The sequence below is a fragment of the Lissotriton helveticus genome, chromosome 5_1 (assembly GCF_964261635.1).
Source record: "Lissotriton helveticus chromosome 5_1, aLisHel1.1, whole genome shotgun sequence".
In the NCBI taxonomy this organism is placed as follows: Eukaryota; Metazoa; Chordata; class Amphibia; order Caudata; family Salamandridae; genus Lissotriton; species Lissotriton helveticus.
The window spans coordinates 301,974,564-301,997,027 of NC_136065.1; the positions used below are offsets into that span (position 1 = coordinate 301,974,564).

Genomic DNA, 22,464 nt, shown 5'->3' on the forward strand with positions numbered 1-22,464 from the left:
GATGTGTTTTGCAGTCACCTTGAAGAATGCGTGAGCTGCATGTTAATACTGGTTCATCAAAGCGTCTGAAATGCAGTGGAAACAGTAATGTCTTTTTTTCTCCTAGTGATATTTCTTTTTTCGGTGCACTGAGCGTGAACGTCTCGGCCCTCAAAGCCAATCTTTCAAATGGGGTTCAGCCATCAGAGTGCGAGTCACAGAGACGTGTGCCTTGAAAGTATGTACTGCGCCTGCGTCCTATTCCAGTGATAGGCGATGGCTGTGAGCAATCGAAGGTTTGGGGCACCTCGAAGAGAGCCCTCCACCAAAGCATACACTCTTTAGCTTTTCATCTTTACCAGTGCGGCTTGGCAATTGATAATATATAATATAATAAATACAATTATTTATAATAATAATACATTGGGGGTGTTTGCTAGTGCACCTCTACGTATGTCTAGAGACCCCCAGTTGCCACACTAACCAAGTGTCCTGTGGCAAATATGAAAAACCGGCACCAGGCCAAAAGCAGAAATTAACATGAGCTGAACAGGACTGAACATTTGTTATGGCTAATGTTGTTGGCCTGTCTGTCTCATCTGTCGTACAGTATACATAAATTCCAAATAAAAAGTCCGGTTGCATGTATTTGGAGGCTTTAGAGATAAACAGGTACGGGTAATCCACCTTGCATGTTCCATCGAATACTTAAAAGGATCTTGTTTTGAAAGTGTAGGGGTGCTTTGAGAGTCCCCGTTGAGTCCCTCTCAGTAGATCTAATCAGCAACCCGGGTATGTTCAGTGAGTTTTAGAATTACTACAAGTTCGCCTTTTACCCTCTTGACTATTCTACTCCGAGGGAAATGTCATGCGTAATCGATTGCAGACGTAGTATGCTCAGGAGCTAATCACCCCTTCTTGTTGCGTTGGCTGACAAAAAAACTATCCATACAACTACGTATGAAGTCAATCTGATTTATATTGCAGCTGTAGGTCAGGTTTGAGGCATGGCGCTTACATAGCACTGAGCGACTGTTTGTCTCATTGCCCATGCAGGCCGATTAGCTGAGTCGACACACACTACACGAACTGTTCCTGTTCAAAGGAGTTTCTTGTCTCATGGAAGGGTTGTTACAAGTTCCGTTAACTTCTTTAAAAGAGGCCAACATAGTTGAGCACTCTCTGCAGACAGGCTGTCCGTTCTTCAATTTTCCTGTCTAAATTGTATTGTGGTAATTGGCTGTCGCAGCAATAACAGTTGCTTAACCCAATGCCTACAAGAGGACAGCAGTAGTTCATAAACATTGTTTTAACCCCAAATGCTCACCACTGGTGTGTTTTTCTTTTCTGTACTATTTTTCCACACTTTACTACATGCATTGTTGAAGTTTTTCACCTAGTCACTCCTACTTGTACTTCCCAGTTTTTTTTTTTTTACTTCCTTCTGGACGTTTTTGCGAGTAACTAGGCAGTATCTTGTTTCAGTGTCTGATCCACGCAAGTAGTCATCTGCTTTCATGTTGCCTTGCGGTCTTTGTGCTCCCTTTCCCACCTTCACAAAAGTGGCCCGATTTCACCACTTATATATGGGGTTCCTTGACCCTACCCATTATGGCTTTCCCTTTTCTTTGCGCTCTTTGGTGCCACTGCTGTATTTCAAGACTGCACTATGTATTGGGCTTGTCCAACCGATGCCCAGGATGTCACTGTAGCCCACATTTAAGGCTCAAATGTGCAGCTGCATCAGACATGCTCTTGTTTTATTTTTTCTGGTCACATGTAGCTAGCCAGGGTCGTAATATTTCATGGGTGGGTAAGGTGGGTGTCCATCAGCCCTTTCACTTCGTAGACATTGATGGATTCTGGTTTCAAAATTTAGCCTCAAAAGGAGGGAGATATGCTGATGCCCGAGCAGAACATGACCACCACAAGCTGCCGATCTTTAAACTTTGCTCCTGATTTTAATTGGGCCCTAATCCTAAAGTGATTTGGTGGATTTTTGGAAATCAAGATCTGTTACCGTTGGTTGTCACCTAGTGCTTTGTGATGCCTCACCATAGGGTTCATGGTGTTGTCTCATCCTCGACTCCACTCATTACATTTGGCTTATTTTTGGACTCTGCTGGTTTGACTGTTGGTTGCACAACAGTGATGGGTGATGTTATTTCTGTCAGCATGATGCCCCCGTGTAAGATTTGTTGAAGCAAAGGTCACGCTGTTGACTTTTTGTTTAGACTTCAGAAGTGAGGTGATGTGTAGGAGTACATCTGGAGAATTTCTGGTCTCCTTAATGTGATGCAAATTGTTATGAAAAAGGTTAATTTTGTATGAGACTAAATATAAATGATGGTAGAGGTAGGCAGTCGTATCTCCTTTCACCCACTTTCCGGGTAGAAGTGTCATTCTAGCCTGTTGAAAAGGCCAAGCATGAATTTGATCAATGTGGAATCGGTACACCTCAAGACCACGGTCAGTTAAAATCCTTTGTCTGTTTCAGCATTAATGCTATCTGGTTTCAGACACTCCCACTGTGTTTGAAGCTAGTAACTTGGGTATCAATCACAACTTTTGATCCTACCCCAGGCATAGATTACCAGGGACCTACCTTGAGTCTAATCCCTTTTTGTCCAGCACTAAAACCACTGTTAGTGCACCCAAGGATTATGTTCTCAGTTATTTAGTTTTATTACCGTTTTCAGTGTGAAACTGTGCTTTTTGATGACTAATTGCTGCCTGGTATTGTCATTTGGGCTGAGTCTTATTGTCAAAGTAAAATATAGGTAACACATTCTTTACTTCTAAGTCACAGCCTGCTAGACCAGTGGTAAGAAGTTTGGTAACAGCCAGATCCTGTTACTAACATAGTATTCTTCAGTATTTTACAGAGACATGGCAACTTACAGCCATCAAGTAGGTTACTGAGTTAAGGAAACAACTATTGCATTAAAGTATGACCAAAGGCAACTACAGTTCCATTCTTAATAAAACATATTGATGATTGATACTTCTGTCTCCAGATTCCTCACCTTTTGAATATTCCCAGGAGCCAGACTGGCTTAGGAAGCTTCTTAGTATTCATGCGCCGGTAGGTGGCTCGGTACCATCTGTAGAAGCGCTGGAAGTGGTACATGTGTGATGTCACTGAAACCATTTAGTAGTACTCTCGCACACTGATGTCAGTTCTATTTTCTTCTGTGCTCTTTGATGTAGATTTGGAGCTGCTGTCTGTGATTTCATTTTTTTTCATGTTTTCTTAGTAACATTTCGAACAGATAATCTTTCTTTTGTACAGTGCTTAGGGATGTGACCCCTTAAAGAAATCAGAATCAAACCCTATGTGCCCTGTAGAGGAAATATGTTCTGATCAGACCCTCACAAGGTCTGCATGTTGTGCTTTGGGCCGAAGTACATATCGAAGTTGTGTGAGCAATACAGTCACATGCACTCCACTGCCATTAAGGAGCATAAGGCCAACTTTCTTTATGGATCTTACGCACAACAAGCATGGTGTTTGATGCCAGTCATGGTCAAGGATGGCCTCAAAGTCTGATTCCTCCCCTTCCATTGTGTTGATCCAACAAAGATTTGCATACCTCTCTGAGAATTGTCGCTTTTGGTGGAATGTGGAAAGTTTCACCACTATTTCCCTTGGTTTGGTAGCAGTAGCAGTAGTCTTTCGACCCACTCAGTGCTGATATTCTCTCCTTCGTTCATTTGAATATTTGTCCAAATATGGAACAGACATAGACAATGATGGCTGTGATATCTACTTCTTCAGCTAGATATCTGCTTCTAATATTGTCTTTGTGCCTTATTCTCTACATCGTCACATTTTGGTTTGAGGTTATCCACCTGTCATTAGTGTTTGAAGTCGAACTGCCAGTTCTGTGCGTCCTTGGGGAGTGGTCGTGTATGTCCGTCTCCAGTTCGACAAATCTTGTGCCAATTTGACTATACCTTTTTTGATGAACAGTATAGTCTCATTAATGCTTTCCCTTACGCTTTCTAACTCCAGCCTCACAGGTTCTTGTAGCTATGACTTGAACCCACTCTTTGGTAGTGTAGAGTTGTCCTTGTAGACGTTGTTGTCGTCATTCTCCTTGGGTACCCACTGCAGGTTTCTTCCATGCTTGTCTGTGCGGTACCACAAAAGGTCTTTTTCTTTGTTTTGAGCTTTTGAATGTCTGTTGGCCATTCATATGAATGTTAGTACAATTATTCATCAGGAGTTTCACCTCGCTACTTAGTAACTGTGATACATTACCCTGGTCTCAGGTCACTGCTTGCTGTCTGAAAACGAATTGCCTCCTTTGAGTCTTTTATTAGTATAGGGAAGGTTATTTGCGTATTGATAGTTTCGGGATCAAGCATTTAACATTATTGGGTGCTTTCAAACTTCCTTCCCCCTTCTCGTCCAGAGAAGCAACCTGCCTGGGCTCATTACGGTGCTCCCTCCCCTGTCCATGAAAGTTTCCTCTTTGCTTGCAGATTGTTTGAGGGGGTAGTTTAGGGAATTCTTTTTGAGTGTTAGGGTAGGATTGTAGTTGTAAAACTGCTGAGGAGGTCCCTATGGGAAGTTCATGTGTGTAAGCCATGTTCTCAACACGAGTGAAGTGCCCACCTTGCCTGAAACTCCCTTGATTGTTGCATTTGGAATTAGAGAAAGGAAAAATGCAGTGGATGTCCCTTAGGTAGTACTCAATGGGGGCCCAATGGATCTTGCACGTTGTAAGTCACTTTCCTCCTCTAGGCCTTGCAACGTTAAGGCCACTTATTCTTCTGTTGGCTCTATTCTACAGCTTGCGATTTTGTCAGGCGTCCGGTACAGCCTGATCTTCTGGTTTCTCCCCTCTGGGCTCCCAATACCTTCTTTGGGTTATGCACTTCGAAGACTTGTGTGGGTGCAGCCAATTTTGAGTTCTTGGTGGCTACATTCTCAGCAGTCTGTTTCTCGGGTGGTTGCTGCCTCCCCACCCTTTATTTTTTATTTTTTTGCTTTCAAACGAATATATGCAGTCTGGTGGTGAGGAGTGGGGTGGGCTAAATGATTCTGTTGGCCCCTTCTATAATTTTGTTCTGAACAGGCAGCGACTGAACTCTAGAAGCTTGGTCCTCCATGCTGGGTCGCTAGACATGGCCTCCAATAGAACATTTTGATGGTGGTCTCTCCGCCCACTTCAGTGACGTCAGAACCTGACTGCCTTTTAATGGGACACTACTTGACCCTATAAAATCATCATTGCTCACACATTAATTTCACATAGCCTGACTGTGAGCATAGATCGACACTGTAATTATTCACTTCTTTATTGGTGTTCTCATGAAATACATCAATAAACAAAGGTTCAGTAATCAATTATCTGTTCACTATTCTGCTTGCTAAATTTTCAGTTGGTTATAGTTGAGCTTTATTACTGAAGCCAAGGTTTTGCTTTTTTTCTTAAGGACAACATTTCTGCTTCATTTTGTTGGCATCTTATTTAGTGTGCTTTATTAGAATTATTTCGCTCTATTATAGGCCATGGAATTATAATTGCAGCCACAGTCAAAATGTGTTTCTCAGATTCTTCTGCATCTTCAGCGCCAAACAATGAGCAACATATCTTATTGCGATAGATTTCCCAGTTTCAAAATTTATATGATCCTTTACTGTTTTACATAGCAGCAGTGGACTACTATGATTAAGTTGAGTATCATGTCCCCATGGATCACCACCCTGCGTGCACGATTGTCTGAGAAGAAAACTTGTATTAAAAAAATAATAATAATTCTATTATGATAATAAAATGCATATATTTTTCAGATATTATGAAGTGTGGAATTTAGTTAATGTTACTCCCCTAAGAAAAACTTCTTGTTTGGGTTAGGCTAATGTCTAGACAACGTGGATGTTTGGTATTCACAGGGTAGAGGGTCGGCCGGCCCGCCTTTTTCTGTCCACCCTTGGGTGGTGCAGGCTTCATTATGCACAAAGCAAATACAAAGTGCTTTTCTGACTGCAAGTATTGTATTCTTAGCAGATAGTTTAGCTCTAGGGTGGATGAATGCTACTTGCCTGCTTGCCAGCTATCCCCACACATTATGGGACATGGCAGTCGTGGGGTTGTGAAGCCTTCCAGACCACTTTTAAGACCACTTTGGAGAAGGGATGAAAGACTGACTGGCTGTTTCCACGCAGATCATAAGATCAAGTCTGAATACCATTGATTCTGTAGCCAGAGCCAGGGGTTCTTGACCATAAGGCATGCATGCTTACCCTGACTAGTTTCTCTTCTGATGTTAAGATGTTGCTAATGTATATGCCCTTAGATGGGACATGCCTGTTAGGAGACCAGGATGATTCTACCTTGGAGAGGTTCAAGGTGAGGAGTTTTTTGGTCTTTACTACCCAGCCTGGGACTCTAAAAAATAAATTTAATGTCATGGCTTCTCCATCGAGGAGTTCGCCTTTTGTCAGTGGATGCCAATTAATCTGATACAGCAGCCAAATCAACTTTTGTGACAATGTAGAAGCTGCGGAAAGTTAGGGGATTGTCAAGCCCAGCAGACCCTCTGCTCATCCTTGTCCTCTTCCCGGCCACCTGGAAAGCTGTTTTAGCTTCCCCTTTAAAAGCGCATGTGCGGCCGGTTAGACGGGGGTGTCTTGTTTCTGCAGGCCTGGAGCACTACAACTTCAGACTAGGTGGATCTTGAAAATAGTAGAAAGAGGCTATCCTACTAACTTACCAACAAGTCCCTACATAAATTGTTTCTCCTCAATACCTTCAATCTCACGATCCCTCGCGTTAATTCCTGGTCCCCAAGAAGGATGGCTATCTGTGTACGATGCTGGACCTCGGGCTGTTGTACGTTTACCAGCATATTTAACGTCCAAAATCCTGTCCCTGGCTCAGATACTTTTGGCACTAGAAGTGTTAAGACTGGATGGTGTTCCTCAACTTGCAGAGTTAATTTTTCCCCCTACTGATATTTTGGTCTCACAGGAGGTACCTACAGTTCTTGTTAGGATCCAGATACTGGTAGTTTGCAGTAATCACTTTTTGGCTAATATTTCCCCCTGGTGTTCAAGGTGAAAGTGATGCTTGCGACACATTTGCAAAAGTCTGAAATCTTTGTGCTTTCATATCTTGACAATTGGCTGCGTAAAGCGTGCTCACTGAAACTCATGACAGACCATCTGCAGGCAACTGCATCCTTGTTCGACTTGGGGTTTTCCATCAATGTACCTCAGTCTCCGGTAGAGCACTCTTAGCGCTTCGTGTTCGTTGGGCAGTACTGTACACAACCTTCTGGGTAACCTTCCCTCCTCCAAGCTTTTGGGATGGAATTTCTATGTTTCAGGAGGCAGCTCAAGTTCCAGTCTTGATAGTTTTTTTGCCTGCTAGTTCTACTGGCTTCTTGCATCCTGCTGGTCACGTACTCCTGCTGGTGCATGAGGGCTGTCATATGGTTCCTTAGTTGGCAGTACTTCCAACACAGGGGTGACCTGTCGGACACTATAAAATCTTTTGGGAGACTGCTGCCGACCTGTGCTAATGGACAACGGAGGAGCAAATTCCACAAGGTATGTCCTTTTACACTCCTCCGGCAGTGATCTCAGTAGTGCTGGACTCATCCATGCATGAGTAGGGTGTGCACATAGAGGAACTGGAGATCAGAGACCTTTGTTTTCCAGAGGAGCAAGTCTTTGCCATTAATCTGCTGAAACTGTGGGCAACTCATCTGGTTCGCAAGGCCTTTCTGTCTGCCCTTATGTGCCAGTCTTTCCAAATTGTAACTGAAAACACAACGTGATGTGGTTTGCCAACAAGCAGAGAGGCATTGGGTGCTCATTTTTTTCTATCAGGAAGCCCTGTGAATGGAAGCTGAAGGTTTGCCAACCATCTTCCAGACTTTCTGAACAACAGAACCAATAGCCTGAGCCAGCGTGTTCTTGCCAACCAAGAGTAATGTCTCCACCGGGAGGTCGCTCAGGACATATTTGTCCACTAGGGCACCAGCCAGTTGTACCTCTTAGTCACTCATGAGAATGCTCACTACCCAGAGTTCTGTGGCTTACAGAATATGTTGCATGGTCGTGGGGAACTCATTGTGGATGAGATGGAGTTTTCAAGTACCCTCTGTTTCTTTTCATACCCTGATTCTTTGACTTTAGAGGGGGCTTCTTCAGGACTGGGCTGGAGTCATTCAGATTGTCGGATTATCCAAGGAGGGTGCCCTATGCAGACCTCCTGAAACTCAACTTGTGTCTCCTGCTTTATCCACCTGTCAGAGTGGGACCTTCTTTCCCATTCTGGGGGGATGGTTCTGCATCCCAACTTCCAGAACCTCCCCTGTCCTGCCTCGAGATTGTGCTGTGTCCCTAGGCACCTTTCAACTGTCGCTAGATATGGTCTAAATCATATTGTCAGCTTGTCGCCTTTCTGCTAAATCGGTTTACTTAGGAATGTGCAATCAATTAGTCACGTGGTGTGTGGAGGAGACCTTGAATCAGCTAAAAGTATTCTGTCGGAAGGCTTTTGTTTTGCTCTGGGGCTGGCCCAACATGGTTGTGCTGGGGGCACAGTAAAAAGCTACATTGCAGCCCGTTCAGCATTAATCTACCTTCCAGATTAGCCTTCCTTGCTCGTATTTCTAATTGCGATCAGATTTTTTAAGGTTCTCGCCCATGTTTCCCCTCCTACACCCTTTGTGATGCCCCAGTGGGATCTGGACCGTGTTTGATGTTTTTGATGGGGGCTCCATTTGAATCCCTTCACACTTGTTCAGTTTTCTAATGTTTAAAACTGGTGAGAATCGTTGAGTATTGAAGGTGCTGTGTGCACATCTAATGATTAATCTGATTTTATTCTTGTCTCAGCCTCCAATGGCATTGAAAAAATGGACAGGAACTGATGTCAGTTCGTTAGGGTGGCCGCGGTGACGTCGCATCTGAGCATTTTCTGGTCCCAGCATGGAGCTGGTGCCACTTATTGGCTGAGGAGAGCTAACAAAAGTGTCTTGACCCAGTCTGGTTCCTTGAGATTTTCAAAAAGTGATGAGTCTGCAGGTACAGTGTCCACCTGAAAGATTATTACCCGAAGGTAAGTACGTTTTTTTTTCTTCACCTCCATGCAGCTCTTAATGGAAATCTTCAGTTTTTTTAAATTATTTGTTTTAATAGTTTTCAACAAGAGCAAAACAGCAGTACATAGAAAACTATAGCTATAAGTAGTATAACTTCCCCATATCTCGGTGAAAACAAATGTACTGATACAGCAAAGAGAAAAATAAAATAATGTAAACCCAAATAATAGAAACTGCAGATTGATCCTGTGCGATAATGTGAAAATCTTCAGTGTTATCCCAATTTGTATTGCCACACTTTCAAACGCAGCAGCTCTTCTTAACATGGGCAGTTAGTGCCCTATATCCATGCATTATGCTGGAACAGATTATGAATTCATTAGCACTGTTGATGCAAACTTTACAATTGCATGTCTCAACTTGGACACCGCAAGCAAATACATGACAACATGAACTTGCATGCATCCAACTGGAAATAGGCTGTCTTGTGGCACTGTTGGTAAGTAAGTCTGTGACGGGGCAGTGCCTATTGTGTTCAGGTATCATGGCCTCCTGCAACAGACTGGAAGCAATGTATCCAAAGCTATTTTGAATATTTCCTCCTGTTTGTGCTGCTCTTTGATCTGTCCTGTATGACTGACTTGGGTTTATCTTTTTTCCCTCTTTAGAGAGTTTTGAGGTGACTGTCACCAAAGAAGGTGATGAAGGGCTTTTTCTATCCCTTTTTCAACTATTATTAACCCACTAACTTTGTTTATGAAATGGGGAATCAGCACTCAAACAGAAGATCCTGTCATGCTCTCACCCCATTTTATGCTCCTAATTTCTTTATATTTTCAAGTTGACCTTGATGGAAATTGTTATGTGACCAAACCCCTTGGTTAGAAATACTGGTCCTCAGACATCCATTTGAGTGGTTTCTTTCTCCACGCTTCAGTGGAAAACGAAAATGTGAGATGCATGTTGCGAGTTCAGTGTGTATGGTTCGATGATATTTGAAATGTTTCACTGCAACCCTACAGCAGGGTTTACAGCATTTGGCTTTCACCAGATGGGCTGTCCTTCCTTCCTGTCTTCTTTCAAAGACTCTAAATTTAATAAAATCCTCCAGTAGATAATAAGTTTGTAAGCAATTTCGGCAATTAGTTTAACAGGGCCCTGTTTACATAGCTGTGGAACCTGTCCATAGCTACTCCAGGGCGCGCATGCGAGTGTTGGGCTCTCATACATAACATGACAGATACTAGTGTGAGGAAAGGAGGCATTGCTATTTCTTGCAACCAACTGTCTCTCAATGAGTGGAAAAATAAAGCCCCAGAGTGGGAAGTCTTTGCTCCTTCCTGCAGCCAAAAAGTGCAGTTCTTAGTGCTCCAAAAGCCGGGGTAAATCTCTCCTTATTTCAGTCTTGTGCTTGAAATGGAACCTTGGGGAAGAGGCAGAATTACAGGGGGCATGTCGGAGAAAATTCCCCCAATCTCTTCCCTAAAGCTGGAGCCAGGGGCTTACATAGAGTGGCTATGTTTATCAATGGAAATGGGTGTTTGCTGGGGCATAAGTACTGTGGGACAGGATGCCTGGCATCTTTGCCTCACCTAGCAGGCTTGAGAGTGGTCCTAGGTCAGCAATTTCTGTGATGGGCCAGATTCTCCTTTGGCGAGTATTCTTATTTTTTGTACCACTTTTGATGTTATATACATGTTCTATTAGAAGAAGGTTTCTCCCCTTAAAGACCACAGGAATCCCACTAGACTTTTGGGTCGCAGTGGGCTGTTGGTAGCCTCCATGTCCTAGCACAGTCACTGCTTTGGTCAATTTTAGTACCCCTCCCCTTTAAGTCACTGTTAAAACAGTAGTAGCTTCAGAGGTTATTATCAGAGTCTTGAGTGTGTCTCTTGCATCAAGGATCTCTTCTCAATGTGAGTAATAGGTCATGCTTTGTTAATTTGATTACTGTGATCTTGTCACCTTAGAGCTTTGTTGGTCTTTACTTTACCTTAATTATTGCCTGCGGAATTGGTCTATATAGCCTTTCCATCATGCCTGGAAACGCATATAACTTATGGGAATCTTCTCTTTCAAGTATTTCTCCTTTATAAGCTTTGAAAATTCTTTAAGGTTGTACTCGGCTGGTTTTATTTTTATGCAAGTAGTGGTGTATTGTTTCAGTGACTAGGCTTTTGCATAACATTTAACTATAATGGTATAGGTTGAAGAGGTGCTGGTTTTATCCAGGTCACTGCTGCCTCCTTAAAAAAAAAATCTCAATTTTCTTTCTCTGTATAAATCTTGCGGATGACGGCAGGTGCACCTGTTCTCATTGTTTCCTGGTTTGGATAATTTCCCAGTAACTCCCCTGTGAAGAGTTGGTTTGAAACAAAGAAGCTGCTGATTTGAGTCATGGCAGTATTTCAGATGTGCTGTGTAGGCTTTCGTAGTTTTCTATTTTTTTTCTAATGATCCTTGTTTTTCTGATGGATACTTCTAACTGCAGATTCCTGACATTGTCCGTTTCCCCAGGCGAAAGACTGGATCTGGAAAACTCAAAAGTAGTGCTCCTGTGCCTCAGAGCACGGCGCCGTGCAACTTCACCTCTATGCCAGTAGTGATGCCCAGATTTTCCAGTTTGCAAGAGACATGACGTCCCCTAAAACCAACAGGATTTAAACCTTATAGCGCCTGTCGCAAGCAGATGTCTGACACATCTCCACAAGGGGTTCCTCTGCTGCTTGGGTTCAACATACAACTCTAAGGCCTGGGAGGACTGCACCTAGATAAATCCCAACTCCATCTGAGAACCAAAAAACTACTCAAGAACAACATGGCAAAGCACTGGAAGGACCTACACTCTAAGTCTTTCCTGAAGCAGATCTTACTCGCAGGCGAAGTAGTTGAATAAGTCCAAGAAAAAACATAGGAAGTCCAAGCAGGACTCTGGTGTTTCCTGCCAGTCTTGTTCTCCAGAGAAGACACAAGGGCGTCACCGTGCCTCCAAGTATTGCTCCTGTTCCACAGAGGAGTAGATTTTACCCTTGGTCCCACTGCCCCCCGTGTTACCCGGTCCATCAGCGATGTCAAAGCCTTTCAAGAGGCCATGTTGCTCATCTTTGCCACGTTCTGGCTCCCTCTGGTGCACCTTCTGGTTCCAAGGATCTGCAGGGACCTCCAGTTTGCTTACCACCAGTGGATTTGCCCATTGAACCTCCTTCAGGTTCTGTACTGATGCAACCGATCATTGTGTCTGACTCAGACCCGTCTGCCTCGAGTGATGCAACTTCCATATCTTGATGTTCTGCAGCCTATACTGAATCCACAAGACTCAGACACTATTCCACAGTTACGCACAGACATTACACCAACCTTTTGGCTTGGACTCTGAAAGGAGCCAACCATATGGAGATGACTGTAGGGGGTATGGGGAAGTGTTTGTCTCATTAAGTGATGACGACAACTGGTGCATGGACCAACTGGATGCCAGTGGGCCCGTCAATGAAGCCCTCACCGACCCACTGTTGAGCACTTGGGCTAAACCGTGCTATTCCCCCCCCACCACCCACCTAGTCCACCGTCCAGTCAGACCATGTGGATACATTTGTTAAGCATATGGTCTCTATTGCCAGCTTTTCCTTGAACTCAGTTAACGCAAGCTTGGTTGCTACACTCCTGCACTGTGATACTTGGTGGATGAGATCTTGCCTGTGGTCCGAGAAGACTTGTGGACTTCCTTAGCCAAAACCAGTCAAGATGGTTGGGCAAATTATAAATTCATTATCCTGTCTGGTCTGGACACCATGGATTGCTCTGGTAGGGATATGGGAAGCAGCATAGTGCTCCAACTCTATGCATGCATAGGGTGCACTTCTCGACAGACTTCAAGGCATCTTTAATGGGCATGCCTTTTGATGGCTCCCACCTTTTGGCAGATTTGGCCCTAGAGCGTTTTAAGAAGATCCAAGCCACGGGACTCTCCTTGGGCCTTTTAGCTCTAGTCTGGCAATACCTCCCCCTAACAATTTCTCTCTTTTGGTGAAATGCTCGGGTTTGGAATATCGCCAACATCTAGCTCCACCGAAGATACAAGAGGGGTTCCAGGCCTTTCACGGTCGGGCTGTGGGCCCAGCAGATAACGACCTGGCCATCAGGGGCAGCATTCATCCCAATCTCCTGCTATAGTGGCCGCAACCTCAAAACCCTTAGTGGCCTGCAGGCTTTCTGTAGGAAGCAGGATCAGCCACTAAATGTAGAGATGGCAAAACATTACTTCGAACAGATTGTCCAATGGGGCTGCGCCCCGCCATTCTTCCCCCCCCCTCCCCCGCCCCCCCAACATCTGCCACCTACTTCGGACCACTCCTTGGAGGACCATATGTCTTTTATTTGCCAGAAAGTGCAAACTCTTGGCCAAAGATAAGCTGCCGGCCTGGGAAGTAGGAACTCTGTGCTATCCCCACTACTTCCTAGTGCCCAATAAGAACGAAGGCATCTGTCCTATCATGGCTCTACACCCTTTCAATGCTTTTCTGCACTAGGACATATTCAAAATGCTCACCCTGGTCCAGGTACTCTCTGCCCTGAATCGGAAGACTAGATGGTTGCCCTGGACCTGCAGGATGCTTATTTTCATATCCCTGTCCTGCAGACCCACGGATGCTACCTGTAGGTCAAGGTGGGCCACGAGTTCTTTATTTGCTGTGCTCCCTTTTTGCCTCAGCAGTGCCCCATGGGTGTTAGCAAAGGTGGTGGTGGTGGTCGCTGCCCATCTTGGAAAGTCTGTGTTACCAAACTTCTCCTACCTCAGCGACTGACTGTTGAAGGTGGGCTCACCAGAGTTAGTCGTGGACCACCTCCAGACGAGAGTGACCACCGGACATCATTGGGGTTCTAAATCAAACTGACTCCTTTGTTGAGGCTCCCCTTCAGCTATATCATCCTGGATACAGTGCTCTTTTAAGCCTTTCCTCTGGACCAACAAGTCCAGGACATTGTCTATTATCCCTATGTTTTAGCCTCTAAACTATTCAGTGAGGATAGCTCTGAGTTTTCTTAGCCTACTAGACTTCTGCATTCTCCATGCCTTTCATGTCTAATGGAACATGTGAGGTTTACATTGGTATCTGATGTCTCAGTAGGCTCAGTGCCAAGGGAACTTGTCAGATTCCATTTAGGTGTCTGTGGAGACTGCAAATAATCTGCAGTAGTAGCTGCAGTTGTGCCACCGGTAGGCCCCTCTCTTCTCTATATTGAGTTGACAGTGGTAACGGATGCCTTCTACTGGTTTGTGTTGATCAAAGGACTATGGCCTCTGGCAGAGACCCACCTGTATATCAATTTGCTGGCGATCCGCTTGGCCTGAAGGCCACCTTGCTCTCAATTGAAGGATGGCAAGTGCAGGTGCTCATGGACAACTGTGGCAACATGTGGTATTACAACACGGAGGGCGGGTTGGGGTCCTGGATCTCTGCACCTCTGGATCAAGCTTGGTTGCCAGGGGATTTCCCTGGTGGTACAGCACCTAGTGGGATCTTAAAAGGCCAGATCATACGAACTCAGCCGGTAGCGCTTAGCGGATTGAGAATGATAGATAAACCATGAGGTGCCAAAGGGCATCTTCTGACAATGGGGAGAACCCTGGTTCGATCTCTTTGCCACCTCTGAGAATGCACAGTGTCACCACTTTTGCACACCGGAGTTCATAAGAAGGCTCTCTCTTGCATTCCGCTGAGAGTGGTGCACGGGACTCCTGTATGACTGACTGCTATCCCTCCGCCTCAAGTTCTGAAGATCAAGAATGACTGTGCCCAAGTCATCTTAATAGCTCCTAATTGAGCCAGAACAGTGTGGTACCCAGTACTTCACGGCTTGCGCATTTATCCTCTGATCAGGCAGCCACTCCGGGATGTCCTTCTGTCCCAGCAGCAGGGCAAGGTCCTGCATCGGGCCTGCGCAACTTGCACCTCCATGTGTGGAGACAGTTAACCTCCTTAGATATTTCTCCAGAGGTCTTTGATGTCATTTTGGCAGCCAAGTGCACTTCACCAATTTCTGGGTGTGCAGGGCCCTGGGACAAGTTGTGTCCTGGAATGGTACCTTCTAATTGTACCCTTTGCTGGCAAACTGGTTGGATATGGTGGTTTTTGCTTTGTTTTTTTTGTCCCAGCAATGTCTTGCTGTGGACACAGTTAAGGGTTTACCTGTCGGCCCTTTTGGCCTATTTACCCGATCTCATCACTTGAATGAGAGCCTTCATAGTTTGGACACCATGAAGGCACTCAACGTTTAAATTTATTGCACCAAGGTACATCGGGGAAATAACGAGCTCTTTATGAGGTTCTCTGGGCAAAGAAGGGCAAGTAGGTGAAACGCTACTGCCTTAACAGATCCGTTAAGGTGGACCTTTTGCTCACTGTGTTCTGCAGTACTTTTTAGTCTGAGCCTTTCATCAGACCCACCACCTTGTAAGCTACTGCTTTGGTGTCTGTACACAAGGCGAGGGATCTGTGGTTAGAGGTAGCCATCAGAAGAACGTTATTTACCTTCAGTAATGTTCTTTCTACTGGTTACTTTAATTGCAGATTCCTCATCTCACTGTTCTCTGGTATTGTATCTTCCTTATAAAAAGATCCCAGTTTAAGAATCTGAACATTGGTTTGTTCAAGTCTCTAATGGGCTCTGCGTCTGAGGACGCAAATGACTTTGTTAAAGAAACTGATGCCTGCGCGCATTGATGGTTCTTTATTTATTTATTTATTTATTTATTTATTTTTGAAACTTGTAAAGCGCAACAAATACCCTTGGGCGTCTCGGCGCTGTGGACTGAGCAGGATCAGGAGCTAGCTGAAGGTTAGATGGCCAAAATACACTTCAGCTTACAGGAGAGCAGCCGCTTATTGATTGAACAGCCATGTTTTTATCAACTTGCGGAAATGCAGTAATGTCTGGCATGAGCGGATCTGTGGAGGCAAGGCATTCCACAGTCTGGCCGTTGTTACATGTGGCTCAGCTCGTCACTTCCAGAGCTGAACAACATTGGTGCGGAATAACACAGTGCCACACACTAGCACTCAGGAGCACTGTTTTTGAGATCCAGTCTGTCGCCTGGGGAAACTCAAAAGGTGAGGAATCTGCAGCTGGGTAGAGTGTCCACCAGAAAGAGTGTTACCTAAGGTAAGTAACTTTTTCTATTAAGCCATTATAAATCTACTTTTGTTTTGTTTCCTTGCTTTCTGTCAGCTTGTAGTTGAGGTTTCTTTCGTGGGCTATTTAATTAAGGTTATCAAATTAAGATGCTTTTTATCCTGTCGGTATTGGTTTTCACTCCCCATTGCGTTGCCAGAAACATAAGTACTAATTGGTGCAATGGGTTTTACTTGTAGTTTGAACATCCACGCCTGATTTGTTTGCCAATGGAGGGTATCTTCTCCAAGCCTCTTAAAACGCAATACGGCAGATGTGTAACGGAAACAATTGCCATATCCAACAAATACAGTGCAGAAGATCTAATGTGTCACCTGCATCCTTTCTGATGTTTCTGTTTTCAGCTCTCCTTTTGCAGAAGGATTGTCTAGCATATGTCTTGTGGAGCTGGGTCCATGCCAGTTCTTGAGAGTGTAATTTAACATAAATTTACATACTCTTGAGTTTACATACAACTCTTGCATAGTTGGTGGATATCCTCATAATCTGGCATGGATCTGGCCCCCTTGTACTCACGTTGGACATGCTTGCTGTACACAACGTTTATAGCTATCTCGCTTTCCAGAATGTCCTTTCTGCTCTCAGCTCATATCCGCTATGATTTGGCGATACGTGTTGGTTGCTGCCTTTTTTTCAAACTGATTGTAAGTGTAAAGTTTGATGCAGGTAAGTTGCACACGTCTAAGAGCCCTTGTGTTGTCGTAGACCGTGATGAAAGTTCTGGAAATGATGGCACTTGTACTTGGTGAGGCACTGCTGTCTGCCCCTTCTCGTCTGTGCTTTGTGTGTTTCTAGTGTGACTGAAAAATGAAGTCTGTTCTGCACTGCTGATGCTCTTCAACATGTTTGGGTTTGTTGTAGGTAGATGAATCTTACAGATTTGTATACCTATGATGCGCCATTGTTCATCTTGCAGCAGCAGTCAAGAAAAGACCCTTGCGTATGTTTAAATGGATGTCTGAATAGCTGCTATTTCTACCGTTATCATCCAGTGGTTTCTTTTTTGGTTCCTCAGTTTTAGCCAGGTCTATTACACAGGAAGACTTTTCCACCCCATTTCTTTTTGGATCTCTTTTTGACAGAATTTCTGTAATTATGGTGCTGAACCTTTTAACTTAAGCTTTTGTCAACTCCTAACACTGCATTTTAATTTTCTGCTCTGGTACAAAATGCATTGAGTGGCCCAGCTATTCCTAGTAGCTTGGCTTAGTTCTTCCTTGGCTGCGTTTTGTTAAGGTCTATTTTCGCCCTAGAATCTCGTATCCTCACTTCCCAAGTACTCCTGTGAAATGCCTGTCTACATATATATATTATTTTTCTTTTTTTTTGTTCCTGCATGATTGGATGCAATTGCAGCGAGTTGCTTGGAGGGCAAACGTATGCTTTTTCTTTCTTACTAAAGTCCCAGGCCTCAATCCTTATTAAATCACAGTACTCCTGCCTTGTCCATGGACCTCACAATCCCCTGGCTGCTGAACTCCCAGCCATTTCCTCTAATTTTCTTTTTGTTCTGTATGACAACATGGAATGCTATTGTTTATCTTTTATCTAACATGCTCCTTGTTGAACCTTCAGGTGAAATTTGTGGATTTAAGATTCATGGACAGAATGTCCCCTTCGATGCCGTGGTGGTGGATAAGACAACAGGGGAAGGGCTAATCCGTTCAAAAGAGAAGCTGGACTGTGAGCTGCAGAAGGAGTACACTTTCACCCTCCAGGCCTTTGATTGTGGGAAAGGACCAGATGGCGCTGGTGCTAAGAAATCCCACAAGTAAGTTCAGTGTGTACGGCTCTAGTGGATGCAGGTATATAGCGGACCATGGGGAATTCATTTTGCTATCATTCTTTGTGATGCAAAACAAATGGCTATGAAGGAGGTGTGGGTGCAGAAAGATAGATGGCAGATGTGAGGACCTGCAGAAGGATATGCAAAGATATCATGTTCATGTCATCACTATATACTCCTGGACTGTGGCTTTCTCAGTGATCTTTACTTGCTTGAGGTAAAACATATACTACCATTCTTGTAGATATTTTTATCTGTGTTGTAGTGCACATCTTTGTCTTTTATATTCATGGTATTCCCTGTCACTCATTTAACATCCCAGATGTCAACTAAGAGACCAAAGTTCTTGGTAGAATGTAGTATTTGTGTCAAGTAACGGAAATCCCCCGTAGAGAACTAGATTAAATAGTTTGTCCATACACTGAAAGCAAAACTCTTTTAGAGTTTTGTGACCTGGGAAGAGAAGCAAACTTTTATGGGCCTTCCATCTTTGAAAGAGAAGCCTGCTGGAGTGTTTCTCTTCTGTACAGAGAGAAAATCTTTGCCCGATCATGCGACTGTAATGTACTGCATTACTGCTTTTTGTGTCTAACGTCCTAAAATGATCAGAAGAAAAGACGGGCAACCTTAAATTCCAATGAAACTAGGGTAATATAGGCCATATTTAACAATGTTTCTAAAGGAGGCATTCATAAGAGCTTTCACTACTACAGGGCAATCTTATTCAGTTGCCCTCTCACAATCAATGCACCAGAAATATTTCTGATGAATGACTCCTTTTGGAACCTTTTTTATACATATGTCCTAAAATATTAGTGGAACTTGTCTGTAAACTTGCCTTGTTGTATGTGCCCATGAACACACAGTTCTCTATCATGGGATTGTGTCTGACATTCCTAAAGGTAAAATATATTGATGTGTGTGTATTACTGGAACACATTTTTAAATACTGATATGTTCACATTAAGAGTAATTTTATCGAGAATACCTTCTTAAGTTGCTCACTATTTTAAAAATAGCATATTAGTCCTGTTTGGAAATGAAAAAGAAACTGCAAATATGGGGCCCCTCTATAAAAGTGTAATCCTAGTTTAGCGAATTTCTAAAGTGGCCTCACGCCTAGTAAGAGAGTCGGAGGTTCTTTTCTGAAGGACATATTGTGAAAAGATCTGACAAGATGCTGGTTCGACTCAATCCTGATTCAATACCATGTTCTTTTCCATGTGATTACTATCTGTACTCATAAAGCTGAATTATCCGGCCCACGCAAGATCCCAAACACATGGTGATAGCCACTGTGTAGTTATGTTTGAATCATTTTCTACTGAAAGGTTTTTTTTTGGTTTGCCTATAACTTCTAACTCCATAGACGGATTTGCATGCAACCCTGCAGTTTGTGAAATCAGTGAGCTAAGTTTCAGCATTTCAAGGATCGCTAAAGATGCATACACAGGAAAAAGACTTAAAAGCAAGAGAAAAAGGGAGATCTCATTTTATCTCCCGTAGGAAATTTTGCCCTCATATACATCCTGAACAACATGACAATTTTACATTAAACTTGGCATAAAAGCAAAATATTACTCAAAACTTGCTTTTTTTTGGTTTGGTTTAAAGTTGTTCAGGATTCTTTGGAGATTTTAGCATTTAAAAAAAGGTGCTGAGTGGGAGGGGGTGCGGAGCTTGCTTGGCTCCAACTTGGCTGCGGGCCCATAGAACTCCTGCGACCCACCTTATTACACATCATGATCCTCGCGCCCATCGCTGAATTTCAGACCTCATTTACCCATGTTTGCCCTTTGGAACTCTTCTTTTCTTTTAAAGTTCTTTTTTTCTTTTAATTGAAAAATTTCAGTTTTGCAACTTTTAACAGGGTGTATACAAACACATTTTGTGAAAGTACATTTCCCCACAGTCTGTTGGGATCATGCCTTTCAATTACTATCTGTACATAGATCCAATGGTCTACACTTAGTGCATCATTCTCACCTTCCGACCTTGTCGTTCCTCCGTGGGGGAGATGCAAATCCCGCCCCTGTATGCATTCCACTTCCCCCATTTATGTTCCCATTTTTCCGGGCATCCTCGGTTTTGGAATATTTTTTTTTCAGCCATCATGGAATGATCCATGTTTTTCACCCATCCTCCCAGTGTTGGTGTCCTCTTCCCCCCATTTCTGGGTGATATTACGCTTTGCTAACATTAAGCTCAAGGAGACCCAAGATTGTTGGGTTCAGTCAGTGGCTTTCCAAATGTTAAGTAGGCAAAGTTTTGGGGAGCGGGACTATTTCCTTGGTGCACCTTTGGAACTCTTCTTGGGGCTGGCCAAGGTAGACAGATTGGCCTGCCTCGTAGAAACGGCCTGTACAGTGTGAGCTACGGCCTGATCCCTGAGAGCGCTGCTGGACTGAGGGCTGCTGTTCGGCCTGCGGAGGAGAATGCAGCCTGAGGGCTGCGGCCCCCGCCTGCTCGTGCGCCGTGGAGTGGTTTAGGACTTCCCTGACGGAGCACCTGTTATCCGTGCGGCCTGGGCAGTGAGCGAGTGGCTTCGGCCTGACGCGTAGCCAGGGTCAACTTAAGGCTGGGGCGCGGGGTGGCTCTCCGGTCAGGCCGGCCAGGGGAGTGCCCCCTTGTGTGCCGCTGCGGCCATTGATTTGCCTTTGGCAGGTCGGAACCTGCCTAGTGGTAGATTGAGCCCTAGAGGATTGGGAGCTTCTGCGATTGATTTCTTCGGCCTTCCCCAGCACTGCCTGAGGGCAACATCTTGGGGATCATCATACAGGATCATAGACTGGTGACAGTTTGCCTGTAACTGGGTGATGCAGGTAAGCCACAGAGCCTTTCTATAGCTAAGCTGGGGGTATTCTCATCATTGTTGGTGAAGGATTTAGACGTTCTACCAGGAGGTGCGAGCTGGCATATGAAATACGCCTTTGAACATATGACACTATAATCCGCAGGTGCCAGAAGCGTCGCAGAGGTGTTGTTGGACCCTGGCCTTAATACTCACTATAGAAAGCCCTGCTGGTGCGCAAAATGGGCAAATCTGATAAATCCTGAACAAAGCTCCAGTTTGAACCACGTAAAACTCATAGACCTAGGGAAATGGACTCTGGTTCTGCTGAATCTGGCTTGCATTCTAATGACCCCATAGTAGACTCTGACCTGAAGCAAATACTGGCGGTGATGCAGCTTAGCCTGTCCAAGATTGATGGCAAAATTGATGCCCTTTCCTTTTGCAAGGACAGAATGACGGAGAGGCTTGAGCAACACACTGCACGTCTAGACACCGTAGAGAAAAGAGTGTCGGATACAGATGTTGTTACTGCTGAGTCAAGTGCGCGCACCAAAATGGAAAGGCTACTCCACACTCTTTAGGCTAAGTCTGAAGCTTGTGAAGCCCGCTCAAGACACAACAACTTGCGGATCACAGGCATCGCGGAATATACTAATAGCCGTAATATGGAGCGGCACGTAGAGCAACTCTTGATAGCGCTACTGGACAGATCGACTTTCTCCGATATCTTTGTTGTGAAGCGGGCACATTGCTCGCTGGGGCCCAGGCCCATTCGGGGGGGCTAACCCTCGCCCAATCATTGCTAGTCTTCTGAAATATAGAGACGGGATGCTGCACTGTGAAAGGCCTGAGAACTGAAAACCCTTCGCTATGAGGGCATGGAGTTGTCCCTTTACTCTGTCTTTGCTCAGCAGGTACAAGAAACTCGCTGGCAATTCATCCCAGTCAAAAGGAAACTTTGGGAGGTGCAACTAGAATATAGCACGATGTACCCTGCAAAGCTGCGCATCATATAAGAGGGTGTCCTGAAACTGGCTGTACAATTCGTCAAACGGAAAAACAACACCAGCCCACGTAAGGGATCACCTGGTTCCGCTGGCACAATGGAAGATGACACTTCGGAGGCCGAGGAGGAATAGGCTGTTGTGTCTCCTTTCATCAGCGATCGCAGTTGTTTACTTAGTTTTCAAGCAATGTGCGCTCACATGTGATAGTCCTTGCTAACTGGTTGGGGAACTCCAGGATCCTGCTCTTATCCGTGAGGGGTGCCTACCCTGACGTGGATAGATTGGGGATGCTTTAAGTGAATGCTTTGATAGGACATATGCCTTGTGACTTCGGTAGGACTACATTTATCTTGTGCTCTGTGGGACTTCATCCTGAGAACATTTCAATACATAAGAGAATCCCAGTTTTGATACGGTGTGATATATTATGTATTCTCACACTTGGCCATTTCTTTAGTGTTTTGGGCATGGTTATCTGGAGGGGGAAGATATGTACATAACATGTTCTTCCACAGGGCGATCGGTGCACTGTACTAGTACACGTTATCTTTCTAGCTGGGTATAAGATGTAGTTGATAACAGGCAACATCCACCCCCATGTGTGTTCTACATTTTGCAGAATGTATTGTTGTTTTTTGTTA

General features: G+C 44.4%; 1 protein-coding gene across 4 annotated transcripts in view; it reads left to right on the top strand.

Annotated features, from left to right (window-relative positions):
• CLSTN1 (calsyntenin 1) overlaps window positions 1-22,464 on the top strand; it is a 329,531-nt gene that overhangs the window by 120,961 nt on the left and 186,106 nt on the right. For 2 of the 4 annotated variants that reach the window (XM_078642287.1, XM_078642289.1), the window contains exons 3-4: window positions 9,714-9,743; window positions 17,812-18,007. In XM_078642287.1, the coding sequence (XP_078498413.1) occupies window positions 9,714-9,743; window positions 17,812-18,007 (226 nt within the window). The remainder of the gene's footprint in view (window positions 1-9,713; window positions 9,744-17,811; window positions 18,008-22,464) is intronic. The other 2 variants (XM_078642290.1, XM_078642288.1) reach the window with 1 other exon arrangement.